The sequence below is a fragment of the Leopardus geoffroyi genome, chromosome E3, assembly GCF_018350155.1.
Source record: "Leopardus geoffroyi isolate Oge1 chromosome E3, O.geoffroyi_Oge1_pat1.0, whole genome shotgun sequence".
NCBI lineage: Eukaryota > Metazoa > Chordata > Mammalia > Carnivora > Felidae > Leopardus > Leopardus geoffroyi.
The window spans coordinates 29,341,709-29,354,992 of NC_059340.1; the positions used below are offsets into that span (position 1 = coordinate 29,341,709).

General features: G+C 43.5%; 1 protein-coding gene and 1 long non-coding RNA gene across 2 annotated transcripts in view; one reads left to right on the plus strand and one right to left on the minus strand.

Annotated features, from left to right (window-relative positions):
* BMERB1 (bMERB domain containing 1) overlaps nucleotides 1-13,284 on the minus strand; it is a 121,596-nt gene that overhangs the window by 12,103 nt on the left and 96,209 nt on the right. The window contains exon 3 of the mRNA XM_045461835.1: nucleotides 1,191-1,264. Coding sequence (XP_045317791.1) covers nucleotides 1,191-1,264 — 74 coding nt within the window. The remainder of the gene's footprint in view (nucleotides 1-1,190; nucleotides 1,265-13,284) is intronic.
* Nucleotides 8,901-13,284, plus strand: part of LOC123589562 — a 76,613-nt gene continuing 72,229 nt past the window's right edge. The window contains exon 1 of the long non-coding RNA XR_006708392.1: nucleotides 8,901-9,411. This is a non-coding gene — a long non-coding RNA (uncharacterized LOC123589562). The remainder of the gene's footprint in view (nucleotides 9,412-13,284) is intronic.

Sequence of the window (13,284 nt, forward strand, 5' to 3'; positions counted from 1 at the left end):
AGCCAAATCAACCATGACCTGAAGGAATTGGTAGGTGTGTGTGTGTGTGTGTGTGTGTGTGTGTGTGTGTGTGTGAATCAGGACTCATTCCATATTCTGAAGCAAAAAGACACTTTCCAACTCAATACATATCAAAGCAGATATGATAGCATATTAAACAAGTTGTAAAAGAGATTTGGTAAATTTTTTAAAAAATACCACTTTTCCTATTAAATATTTGTGGATTTAGAAACGACAATCGTGGCTCATAAAACGGTACTTAGGTTATAAGGTAATAGGTTTATTACTGTCATTTTAAAATGAATTAATATATAAATATGTTACAAGGACGGGTAGGAATGTGTTGAGTTACGGACAATAACAACGGGAATAATTTATTAAGCACTTGTTATAGGATGGGAGCTGTGGTTAGCACCGTATATGTTTTTTCCCTCAGTCTGTCTCACAGTGATCCTATAAAGTAGATACCACGATTGTCCCAGTTGACAGGTGACGAAATCGAGTTTTAGTGCAGTCACTTGCTCAAGGTCATGTCATTAATAATCGACAGATCTAGGTTGAACCCCGAAGTCAGAGCTTGTAAAAATACCACACTCTACCTGCCCCCAAACAGAACAGTAACAATCGTTAATACTTACCGGACTTTTGGGGTGCCTGGGTGGCTCAGTCGGCTAAGCATCCGACTTCGGCTTAGGTCATGATCTCACAGTTCATGAGTTCAAACCTCACATTTGGGCTCTCTGCTGTCAGCATGGAGCTTGCTTCGGGTCTCCTGTCTCCCTCTCTCTCTGCCCCTCCCGCCGCCCCTCTCTCAAAGAAATAAACATTAAAAAAAAAAATACTTACTGGATTCTTAACCTTTGGGCAGATATGAAGCTAGGCTCGTGGCTTGCAATGTTCTGTGTATCACAATGAGATTTATACCCAGCGAGTTAAGAGCTATACCTACTACTACCCCATTTCCGGAAGAAGGGAAACTGAGCCTCACATAAAGTGACTTTCCCAAGGTCAAAGAGCGGGCCAGAATTAGTACTTGAACCTGGATCCCCCTGATGTGGAGGACTGCACTGCAAGAATGGGGGCTGCGGTAGAAGAGATGAACTCTGTCTTCCAGACCCAAGGGGCACCGACAGGGCCGGCCAGAGGACTCTGAGCGGCTCCTTAACGAGGGTGGAGTCTCACACGGTTACCTGGGATGGCGACCAAGTTCTGTAGCTCTTGTTTCAGGTCCATAATATCGTTGCAAAGCTGGATGTCATCCATCCTGGGGAAACAGGACACCACACCACAGCAGTTTACATCGACAGAATATTCTACACCCTGAGCACCCCCCGGCTTAAACAAAGGGTTTGGGGGCGGGGGTTGTCCTTTGTAAAGGCCACACAGGCTCTTTATACAAGTTGTGCCTCAAAAGAAGAAAAACAAAACGTGCCTATTGTCACACGACTCAGAAATGATCGATCGCTGTTAATAACACCTTGATGAGAATGGCTTCCCGTCTTCACGTCCTTGCTTCCGTTCCCTTATACCAGCGAGCTCACGCTGCAGATTCGGTGTTTTCTTTACCGGCTGTGTTTCACAATTTTAAGCATTGCAGAAATTCACACTATAGAGAAAATCTCCCTCAATCCTTTAGAAAAAAACCCCATTGTCAACAGTTTGGTATATATTCCGCCAGATTTTTAAAAATGTTTATGCCTGTACTATAAGTTGTAACACCATTGTTATTCTACAAACACATCTTGCAACACTTTTTAACTTCATGGTATATCTTAGGCTTTTTTCCATGTCAGGACATGCAAATCTCATTTAAAAAAAATTTTTTTAAGTTTATTTTTGAGAGAGAGAAACGGAGTATGAGCAGGGGAGGAGCAGGCAGAGAGGGAGACACAGAATCCGAAGCGGGCTCCAGGCTCCGAGCTGTCAGGACAGAGCCCAACGTGGGGCTTGAACTCACAGACCACAAGATCATGACCTGAGCCAAAGTCAGACCCTTACCAGGCACCCGTAATTTTTAATGGCTGTATAGTATTCCATTATACCAATATACAGTGACTTATATAACCATTCCCCTATACACAGACGTCTGGGTTGTTTCTAGGATAAATTCCTAGAAATACATAACTTCCTAGAAAAATTAGTTCCTAGAAATGCAATCATTGGGTCAAGTGACATGAACACTTGCTTATTTATTTATTTATTTAGAGAGTGGGCGAGCACAAGTGGGGAAGGGACATAGGGAGAGAGAAAATCTTAAGCAGTTTCCAATGTGGGGCTCCATGCAGGGCTAGATCGCATGACTGGGAGATCATGATCTGAGCTGAAATCAAGAGTCGGACGCTTACACAACTGAGCCATCCAGGTGCCCCAACCCTTGCATTTTAATTAGGAACTTCCAAATCCCTCCAGAGGGATTGTGCCTGATAGTCCCACCAAGAGCATGAAAGGATGGTCACACTCATGACCTTAGCCATCGACTGCATGTACAATTTTGCATCATGTATTACAGTTTTGTAGGTGTGCTAGGATATTAACTTATATTACTGTAAATAATGTGTATACTGGATATCTGGAATTTCAGCAAATCAATTTATAAGGGCTGCTCTAAATTGTTTTAATGTTTATTTATTTACTTATATTGAGAGACAGAGAGAGAGAGAGAGAGAGAGAGAGAGAGAGAGAGAGAGAGAATCCCAAGCAGGCTCCATGCTGTCAACACAGACCCCAATGCCCAATGTGGGGCTCAATTCCATGAACTGTGAGATTATGACCTGGGCTGAAATCAAGAGTCAGACTCTTAACTGACTGAGCTTCCAAGGCGCCCCAGGTTGGCTTTAATTACCATCATATATAGATATTAAAATTTTTTATTTAATTTATTTTTTTAGTTTATATCCAAGTTAGTTAGCATATAGTGCAACAATGATTTGAGGAGTAGATTCCTTAGTGCCCCTTCCCCATTTAGCCCATCCCCCCTCCCACAACCCCTCCAGTAACCCTCAGTTTGTTCTCCATATTGAAGAGTCTCTTACGTTTTTGTCCCCCTCCCTGTTTTTATATTATTTTTGCTTCCCTTCCCTTATGTTCATCTGTTCTGTATCTTAAAGTCCTCAGATGAGTGAAGTCATATGTTATTTGTCTATCTCTGACTGACTAATCTCACTTAGCAAAATACCCCCCAGTTCCATCCATGTAGTTGCAAATGGCAAGATTTTATTTTCTCGTTGCTGAGTAATATTCCATTGTATGTATATATACCACTTCTTCTTTATCCATTCTTCTTTGTCCATATTGATGGACATTTGGGCTCTTTCCATACTTTTGCTATTGTAGATAGTGCTGCTATAAACATTGGGGTGCATGTATCCCTTCGAAACAGCATACCTGTGTCCCTTGGATAAATACCTAGTAGTGCCATTGTTGGGTCGTAGGGTAGTTCTCTTTTTAATTTTTTGAGGAAACTCCATACTGTTTTCCAGAGTACCTACACCTGTTTGCATCCCCACCAGCAGTGCAAAAGGATTCCTCTTTCTCCGCATCCTCCCCAACATCTGTTGTTGCCTGAGTTGTTAATGTTAGCCATTCTGACAGGTGTCAGGTGGTATCTCCTTGTGGTTTCTATTTGTATTTCCCTGATGACAGGTGACGTTGAGCATTTTTTCATGTGTAGGTTGACCATCTGGATGTCTTCTTTGGAGAAGTGTCTATTCATGTCTTCTGCCCATTTCCTTACTGGATTATTTGGTTTTTGGATGTTGAGTTTGATAAGTTCTTTACAGATTTTGGATACTAATCCTTTATCTGATATCTTGTTTGCAAATATCTTCTCCCATTCTGTCAGTTGCCTTTCAGTTTTGCTGATTGTTTCCTTCACTGTGCATAAGATTTTTATTTTAATGAGTTCCCAATACTTCATTTTTGCTTTTGTTTCCCTTGCCTCCAGAGACATGTTGAATAAGAAGTTGCTGCGGCCAAGGTCAAAGAGGTTTTTGCCTGCTTTCTCCTTGAGGATTTTGATGGCTTCCTATCTCACATTAGGTCTTTCATCCATTTTGAGTTTATTTTGTGTATGGTGTAAGAAAGCGGTCCAAGTTTATTTCTCTTCATGTGGCTGTCCAATTTTCCCAGCACCACTTGCTGAAGAGACTGTCTTTATTCCACTGGATATGCTTTCCTGCTTTGTCAAAGATGAGTTGGCCATACATTTGTGGGTCCATTTCTGGGTTTTCTATTCTGTTCCATTGACCTGAGTGTCTGTTTTTGTGCCAGTACCATACTGTATTGAGGATTACAGGTTTTGAATACAGCTTGAAGTATGAGATTGTGATGCCTCCTGCTATGGTTTTCTTTTTCAAGATTGCTTTGGCTATTCGGGGTCTTTTCTGGTTCCATACAAATTTTAGGATTGTTTGTTCTAGCTCTGTGAAGAATGCTGGTGTTATTTTGATAGGGATTGCATTGAATATGTAGATAGCTTTGGGTTGTATCGACATTCTAAAAATATTTGTTCTTCCTATCCAGGAGCATGGAATCTTTTTCCATTTTTTTTGTGTCTTCAATTTCTTTCATAAGCATTCTATAGTTCTCAGTGTATAGATTTTTCACGTCTTTGGTTAGATTTATTCCTAGGTATTTTATGGGTTTTGGCGCAATTATATATGGCATCGATTCCTTGATTTCTCTTTCTGTTGCTCCATTCTTGGTGTATAGGAATGAAACCGATTTCTGCGCATTGATTTTATATCCTGCTACTTTGCTGAATTCATGGATCCGTTCTAGCAGTTTTTTTGGTGGAATCTTTTGAGTTTTCCATATGGAGTATCATGTCATCTGTGACGAGTGAAAGTTTGACCTCCTCCTGGCCAGTTTGGATGCCTTGTATTTCTTTGTGTTGTCTGATTGCTGAGGCTAAAACTTCCAATACTATGTTGAATAACAGTGGTGAGAGTGGACATCCCTGTCTTGTTCCTGACCTTAGGGGAAAAGCTCTCAGTTTTTCCCCATTGAGGATGATATTAGCTTTGGGTCTTTCATATATGGCTTTTATGATCTCAAGGTATGGTCCTTCTATTCCTACTTTCTTAACGGTTTTTATCAACAAAGGATGCTGTATTTTGTCAAATGCTTTCTCTACGTCCACTGAGAGGATCATGTGGTTCTTGTCATTTCTTTTATTGATGTGATGAATCACATTGATTGTTTTGCAGAAATTGAACCAGCCCCGCATCCCAGTTATAAATCCCACTTGGTCGTGGCGAATAATTTTTTTCATGTATTGTTGGATCTGGCTGGCTATTATCTTGTTGAGAATTTTTGCATGCATGTTCATCAGGGAAATTGGTCTATAGTTCTCCTTTTTCGTGGGGTCTTTGTCTGGATTTGGAATCAAGGTAATGCTCGCTTCATAGAAAGAGTTTGGAAGTTTTCCTTCCATTTCTCTTATTTGGAACAACTTCAAGAGAATAGGTGTTAACTCTTCCTTTAATGTTTGGTAGAATTCCCCTGGAAAGCCATCTGGCCCCGGAGTCTTGTTTTTGGGGAGATTTTTGATTACTAATTCGATTTCTTTACTAGTTATGGGTCTGTTCAAATATTCTATTTCTTCCTGTTTCAGTTTTGGTAGTTTATATGTTTCTAGGAATTTGTCCATTTCTTCCATATTTCCCATTTTATTGGTGTATCATTGCTCATAAGAAACTGCTATTATTGTTTGTATTTCTGCTGTGTTGGTTATTATCTCTCCTCTTTCATTCTTGATTTTATTATTTGGGTCCTTTCCTTTTTCTTTTTGATCAAGCTGGGCTAGTGGTTTATCAGTTTTGTTAATTATTTCAAAGAACCAGCTTCTGTTTTCATTGATCTGTTCTACTGTTTTTTTTTTTTTTTTTTTTTTTTTTTTTCCGATAGCATTGATTTCTGCTCCAATCTTTAGTATTTCCTGTCTCCTGCTGGTTTTGGGTTTTATTTGCTGTTCTTTTTCCAGCTCTTTAAGGTGTAGGGTTAGGTTGTGTATCTGAGGCCTTTCTTCCTTCTTTAGGAAGGCCTGGATTGCTATATACTTTCCTCTTATGACCGCCTTTGCTGCGTCCCAGAGGTTTTGGGTTGTGGTGTTACCATTTTCATTGACTTCCATATACTTTTTAATTTCCTCTTTAACTTCTTGGTTAGCCCATTCATTCTGTAGTAGGATGTTCTTCAGTCTCCAAGTATTTGTTATCTTTCCAATTTTTTTCTTGTGATTGATTTTAAGTTTCATAGCGTTGGGGTCTAAAATATGCACGGTATGATCTTGATCTTTTTGTATTTGTTGAGGGCTGATTTGTGTCCCAGTATGTGATCTATTCTGGAGAACGTTCCATGTGCACTGGAGAAGAATGTATATTCTGCTGCTGTAGAATGAAATGTTCTGAATATATCTGTTAAGTCCATCTGGTCTAGTGTGTCATTCAAAGCCATTGTTTCCTTGTTGATTTTCTGTTTAGATGATCTGTCTACTGCTGTAGGTGGGGTATTGAAGTCCCCTACTATTATGTTATTATTATCAATGAGTTTCTTTATGTTTGTGATTAATTGATTTATATTTGGGTGCTCTCACATTTGGAGCATAAATGTTTATGATTGTAGGTCTTCTTGGTGGATAACCCCCTTAATTATGATATAATGCCCTTCTTCATCTCTTGTTGCAGTCTGTATTTGAAAGTCTAGATAGTCTGATATAAGTATGGCAACTCCGGCTTTGTTTTGTCGAACATTAGCATGATAGATGGTTCTCCATCCCCTTACTTTCAATCTGAAGGTGTCTTTAGGTCTAAAGTGGGTCTCTTGTAAACAGATAGATAGATAGATAGATAGAGCTTGTTTTCTTATCTGTTCTGTTACCCTATGTCTTTCGTTTGGAGCATTTAGTCCATTGAAATTTAGAGTGACTACTGGAAGATATGACTTTATTGCCATTATGTTTCTTGTAGAGTTGAAGTTTCTGGTGGTGTTCTCTGGTCCTTCCTAGTCTTTGTTACTTTTGGTCTTTTTTTTTTTTTTTTTTCTTTTCTCTCCTCAGAGAGTCCCCCTTAAAATTTCTTGCAGGGCTGGTTTAGTGGTCATGAACTCCTTTAATTTTTGTTAAGCTGGGAAACTTTTGATCTCTCTATTTTTTTTTTAACGTTTATTTTTGAGACAGAGAGAGACAGAGCATGAACGGGGGAGGGTCAGAGATAGGGAGACACAGAATCCGAAACAGGCTCCAGGCTCCGAGCTGTCAGCACAGAGCCCAACGCGGGGCTCGAACTCACGGACCGCAAGATCATGACCCGAGCCGAAGTCGGCCGCCTAACCGACTGAGCCACCCAGGCACCCCTTGATCTCTCTATTTTGAATGACAGCCTTGGCGGATAGAGAATTCTTGGCTGCATATTTTTCCAATTCAGCACGTTGAATACAACCTGCCACTCCTTCCTGACCTGCCAAGTTTCTGTGGCTAGGTCTGCTGCAAACCTGATCTGTTTTCCCTTGTAGGTTAAGGATTTTTTTTCCCTTGCTGCTTTCATGATTCTTTCCTTGCCTGAGTATTTTGTGAATTTGACTATGATATGCCTTGTTGATGGTTGGTTTTTGTTGAATCCTCTGTGCTTCCTGGATTTTGATGTCTGTGTCTTTCCCAGGTTAGGAAGTTTTTCTGCTAAGATTTGCTCACATAACATTTCTACCCATTTTTCTCTCTCTTCGTCTTCTGGGACCCCTATGATTCTGATGTTGTTCCTTTTTAATGAGTCACTGATTTCTCTAATTCTTAAATTGTGCTCTTTTGACTTAGTCTCCCTATTTTTTTTTTTTCTGCTTCATTATTCTCCATAAGTTTGTCCTCTATATTGCTGATTCACTGCTCTGCCTCATCCATCCTTGCCGCCACGGCATCCATTCAAGATTGCAGCTCAGGTACAACATTTTTTATTTCATCCTGACTAGGTTTTACCTCCTTTATCGCCACAGAGAGGGATTCTAATCTATTTTCAACTGCAGCTAGTATTCTTATTATCACGATTCTAAATTCTGGTTCAGACATCTTGCTTATATTTGTGTTAAGTCCCTGCTGTCATTTTTCCTGCTCTTTCTTTTGGGGTGAATTCCTTTGTTTCATCATTTTTAAGGAAGAGAAGGAATTAATAAGGTAAAAAAAATCGAAATTAAATAATTAAAGACAACACACACACACACACACACACACACACACACACACACAAATGAAATAAATGATGCTAGATCCTAGTTGTGTTTTGGTCTGGTTGTTGAAAGGAGCTTGATAAATTAGAGAAAAAAGGGGGGGGGGAGGAAAATGTTTGAGAATTTGAAAAAATGAATACAATAAAATGAAATGATGGAAGTAAAATAGAATTCGAAAATTTACAACAAGGTAAAAAATATAGTAAAAAAATTAAAGAAAAATATTCTTAACAAAACTGAAAATAAAAATAATGTTTTTCTCTTTCATATTCAAGAAAAGAAACGAAAGAGAAAAAAAAAGAAAACTGAATAAATGGACCAGTGAACAGACTGAAATATGATTGAAATTACCTGGTTTTCCCCTAGAAGTCAAACTATGAAGGGCTTTACAGTACGTAAACTAGGCAGGCGGAGAGACTTGTGTTCCTGAAGAGCAAGGTTGGCCCAGTAGGGCGGGGCTTAGTGTAATGACTTCGTTCTCCACTAGATGGCGCTGCTCTGCTTACTGGAGGGGATTGTTGTGGGGCTTGCAGGTGTGTATGCGCATGCGCGGGAGAGTTAAAAATGGCGTCATCCATCTACCCAGTCTCTAGTATAGAAATCTGTCCTCTTCCTGACCAGCAATTGCACGCCCGTCCTTTGCCTCGGGCTTCCATTACCCCCCCCTCCCCCTGCCCGCTTTCACGTCGTCCGTGACCAAGCCGTCAGGTTGCCAGGCGCCACCCCCCTCCTGAGTTTTATCTCCGTCGCGGCTGTGGGCTGTGTTTCCCGACCCCTCCCTTTGGAGGGACTGCGGCTCGACCCGCTCGGATCCTCTGCGGGACGGTCTCCCCGAGCAATGGCCGGTGGCGGCCTCACCCAGGAACGTTCGCGGGACTGCTGCTGCTGCCAAGCCCAGAGACCGCGGCCGGGCTCCAGCCCGCCCCAGAGAAAGTTCACGCGATGGCGTAGCAGCGGCGTTTCAGGGATCATGGAAAATCACAACACGCATCTGGCCCCAGGCTTTGCCCTTAACGACCTTGTTCCACCACCAGCGAATGTGGTTGTTCTCCGGGGTCTGCTGGGCCCGGGTGGCCACACAGCCTCGACCAGATGTCCTCCCAGCAGGGGAACCGCCTCTCCCCGTGTGGCCTGAGGATAACTGGACTTCACTCCGCACCTGGGGATCCTCCCTTCTCACCAGAGCCCCTCCAGGTAACGAGCTGCGGAGTTTCAGACTCTGCCCTCCCCTGTTTGTAGAGTCTTAATAGAATTTCAACCCTCTCCTTTCTCCTTTCTCCCTTTTAGTTCAGTCCCTGAGGCTGTTTCCGCTTTTCCATTTTCTCTCCAGCTGCTGTTGGCTGGGGGGGGGGGGGGGGTCTTTTCCCAAACTCTCCCCCGTCTCTGTCCTCTCTCCACAAGCAAAAACAGCTCCCTGATCTCCACAGCTTCTCTCTCCCCCAGATCACCTCTCTGCACTGCATACCTGCTGAATTCTGTGGTTCAGGTTGTGTAGATTGTTGTGTTAATCCTCAGATCACTTTTCTAGGTGTGCAGGATGGTTTAGTGTTGATCTGGCTGTATTTCATGGATGCGAGACGCAAAAAAACTTCCATGCTGTTGGCCATCTTGGCTCCTCTCCCAGCCCCCTATCTTGATTACTTAGGGGGGTTTTCAAGTTGGGTTTTTTTGGGGGGTGCTATTTTAGCTACTATTGGATGCCCATGGATTCACATAAGGCTTTTTCTTCATGTTGGATTTTTTGGAGTGGGGGCCATGGATTCTCAGATGTGGTACCACAGAGTAGAAAGTACTAGACATGGCTATGGCCATTGAGACCTATTTTCAGATCACTCCCCCGTATGGTGTGGAGGGGCTGCGCCTTCATTCTGCAGGTGTTTGTCGAGCATTTCCCATGCCCACCAGTGTTGTGGGCTCCAATCATGCAGCAGCCTCCTCTGCCCCCATGAGCCGAATTTAGGTGACAGAGGGTGACCACATATCTACTAGAATGTCACATGCTCTGAAGAAGAGTAAAGAGAGGGGCCGGAGGCCGGGCAGCCAATTTGAACACATCATCCTACTACCCCAGGATGAGAGAGAGGGGAGCGTTCATGTTCTCGAAAGACTCGACTGAATCCACACAGCAAGTGTCAGTGGGTCCACTGATCTTTCTGCTTCTTTGCGTGGGTCCCCTGCCACCATTCAGAAGGGCCATCCACACACCAGCTTGGGTCTCCCTGCCCTTTGCCTGTTGAGAATCACCCGTCTTACCCCTTCCAATCCCAGCTCCTGGCTTTCGGGACAAGCCGCAGGATCACGTCCCTGTTGCCAGAGGCCCTCCAAGCATTTGTCAGGCCCTGCCCTAAAATGTCCTAGCAGGTGGCAGCTGCCTCGAGTGAGTGTGGGGGCTCGCCAGAAGGGCACAGCCTGTTCCCATGGGCTCCGATCGGCGATTGTTCAACTGGAGGCACTCCAGAATCCATCTCCACATCAGCTGCAGAGATCAGGCTGTATCAGCAGCTCTGATGAGGATGCTTTTGGTCCCCAGGGATATTAGGCAACGTCTGGAGATGTGATGGTTGTGACAACTGGGTGTGTGTGGTGACTGCCGCTGGCATCTACTGGGTAGAGTCCAGGGATGTTGCTAAACATCCCACAGGGCACAGGACAGCGTCTCAGGGGAGAATTCTCCAGTCCAAAGTGTCAGTCACGTTCACATTTAAATATCTTGGGTTATAACCACAGAATTGAGATGGGCTCTGGACTGATCGTTTTTGAGAGATGAAAGAAAAGCAGAGAGAGGAACAAAAGAGGATCAGATGGTGATCAGAAGCCAGAGCACTGGCACCAAAATTGCTCTAGTTCAAAGAGGCCGTGCACCAGCGACTTAGCCTCTCTGTCCTCACTTTTTATTTTTTTAAGTTTATTTATTTATTTTGAGAGAGATCATGAGTGAGCAGGGGAGGAGCAGAGAGAGAGAGAGGGAGAGGGAGAGAGAGAAACCCAAACAGGATCCACTCGCTGTCGGCACAGAGCCTGACGTAGGTCTCCATCAAACCGGGAGATCATGACCTGAGCCGAAATCAAGAGTCTCCGGGACGCTTAGCCTACGGAACCACCCAGATGCCCCTCACTCTCCTCATTTTCAAAACGGGTATAATAACAGTCCTGCTTCCCAAGATTATTCTGCATGTCAAGTGCCGAGCACATGCCTGGGACACATAGAGTAAAATGCTCAATCATTGGTATCTATTATAATTATTAGCTATGACAAAGAAGCAGACAGAAAAAGAGGGAAAATTATGCTGGGGAAATATCTGACAAAGGCAGCTAACGTGTCTCACCTTGAAAAATAATAATAATCTTTATTGGTTGTACTCTTCTATGTACAAAAGCTTTTTAAGTTTATTTATTTATTTTGGGAGAGAGACAGCATGAGCAGAGGAGAGGCAGAGAGAGAGGATCCCAAGAAGACTCCGCACGGTCAGTGCAGAGCCCGATGTGAGACTCGAACTCACGAGCTGTGAGATCATGACCTGAGCTGAAATCAAGAGTCAGATGCTTAACCAACTGAGCCATCCAGGCGCCCCTCTATGAAAGTTTTAAAATGAATTCTGTTCTGCTTGTAGAACAGAATTGGGAAATACAAGCGAGTACCAAGAAGGAACCTAAAATTACACATAACCTTGACCTCCTGTGCACCCAGAGGCCATTGTTCCACTCTGAGTATCTCCTCGTAGCTCATGCCAGTCCATTTCCTTTCTGTAACCCACGTGTTACAGAACACTTGCCCTGGGAGGCCTCAGCCCTCATTCTCTGTCCTCAAAACTGCAGTCAGCATGACTGAGTTCTCTCAAACATCTTCAAATCCACCACCATCAACAGGTAAGGTGGAATTCTCGTGAAGGTCTCATGGGGAGCCACGCTGCAGATCATCATTATTAGGCAGCGCTATGGTTTTCCTCATGTTTCTCTCGTTACCAGCTTCTGTCTCTTCTCTTTCTCTCCCTTCCTCTTCCATCCACCTTACAGCCAAAGGAGGAGGCCCTCCCCGCCCCAGCCCCATCCCAAACAATTCAGCTCTGGTCTTCAACTTACAAACCCCTGTTGGCAAAACCCAAAGCCTGGTGGTTCCTTGAACATCCCACCAGGAAAGGAGCTTGTACCCTCATCCCCCTCCCCAAGCTGTCTGTCAGACTATTCACCTAAATAAAAATAAGTCTTTCTCTGGAAGATAGAGGGATGGGTTCCACCATTAAGGGAAACAAAAGGTCAACATTTATTGAGCATTTACTATGTGCCAGGCACTGTCCTCAGCATTTTCTTTTTTTTAATTTTTTTAATGTTTGTTTATTTTTGAGAGAGAGACACACACACAGAGCATGAGTGGGGAAGGGGCAGAGATCAAGGGAGACACAGAATCTGAAACAGACTCCAGGCTCTGAGCTGTCAGCACAGAGCCTGATGTGGGGCTCGAACTCATGAAGCAAGAGATCATGACCTGAGCTGAAGTCGGATGCTTAACCAGCCGAGCCACCCAGGCGCCCTGTCCTCAGCATTTTTTGTGCATAAACTAATCTAAATTCTCACAACCGTCCCATGAGAGAGGTGTTTTTATCTCCATTTCACAGAAGAAGAAATGGAAGTCAAGCAACGTGCCCAAAGCCCCACCCTGGAATGTGGCAGCTGAGGTTCAGCCTGAGCTTATGCTTTTGATGGCTTCGTCATGGTGTCCCTTCCCCATGTGGCTCCATGAGCTGCAGCCGACATGGTTCGTGGTCCATTGAACTGACCTTTGCTCTCCATCTTCCTCTCAGAGCCCTGATTTGTTCAGGAAGCAATGTCCTCAGCCCCCAAGGGAAGCCAGTTGACCTCGTAAGCTCAGGCTGCTATAATAAAATGCCATGGATTGTGTGGTTTAAACAGAGAACGCTGATTTCTCACAGTTCTGAAGGGCTGGGAAGTCCAAGATCAAGAATTCAGCCATTCCATTCCTTGTGTGAGGGCCTCCTTCCTGGTTTGCAGGTGGCCACCTTCTTGCCATGTCCTCACATGGTGGAGAAAGAGAGCATCTCTCTGAGGTCT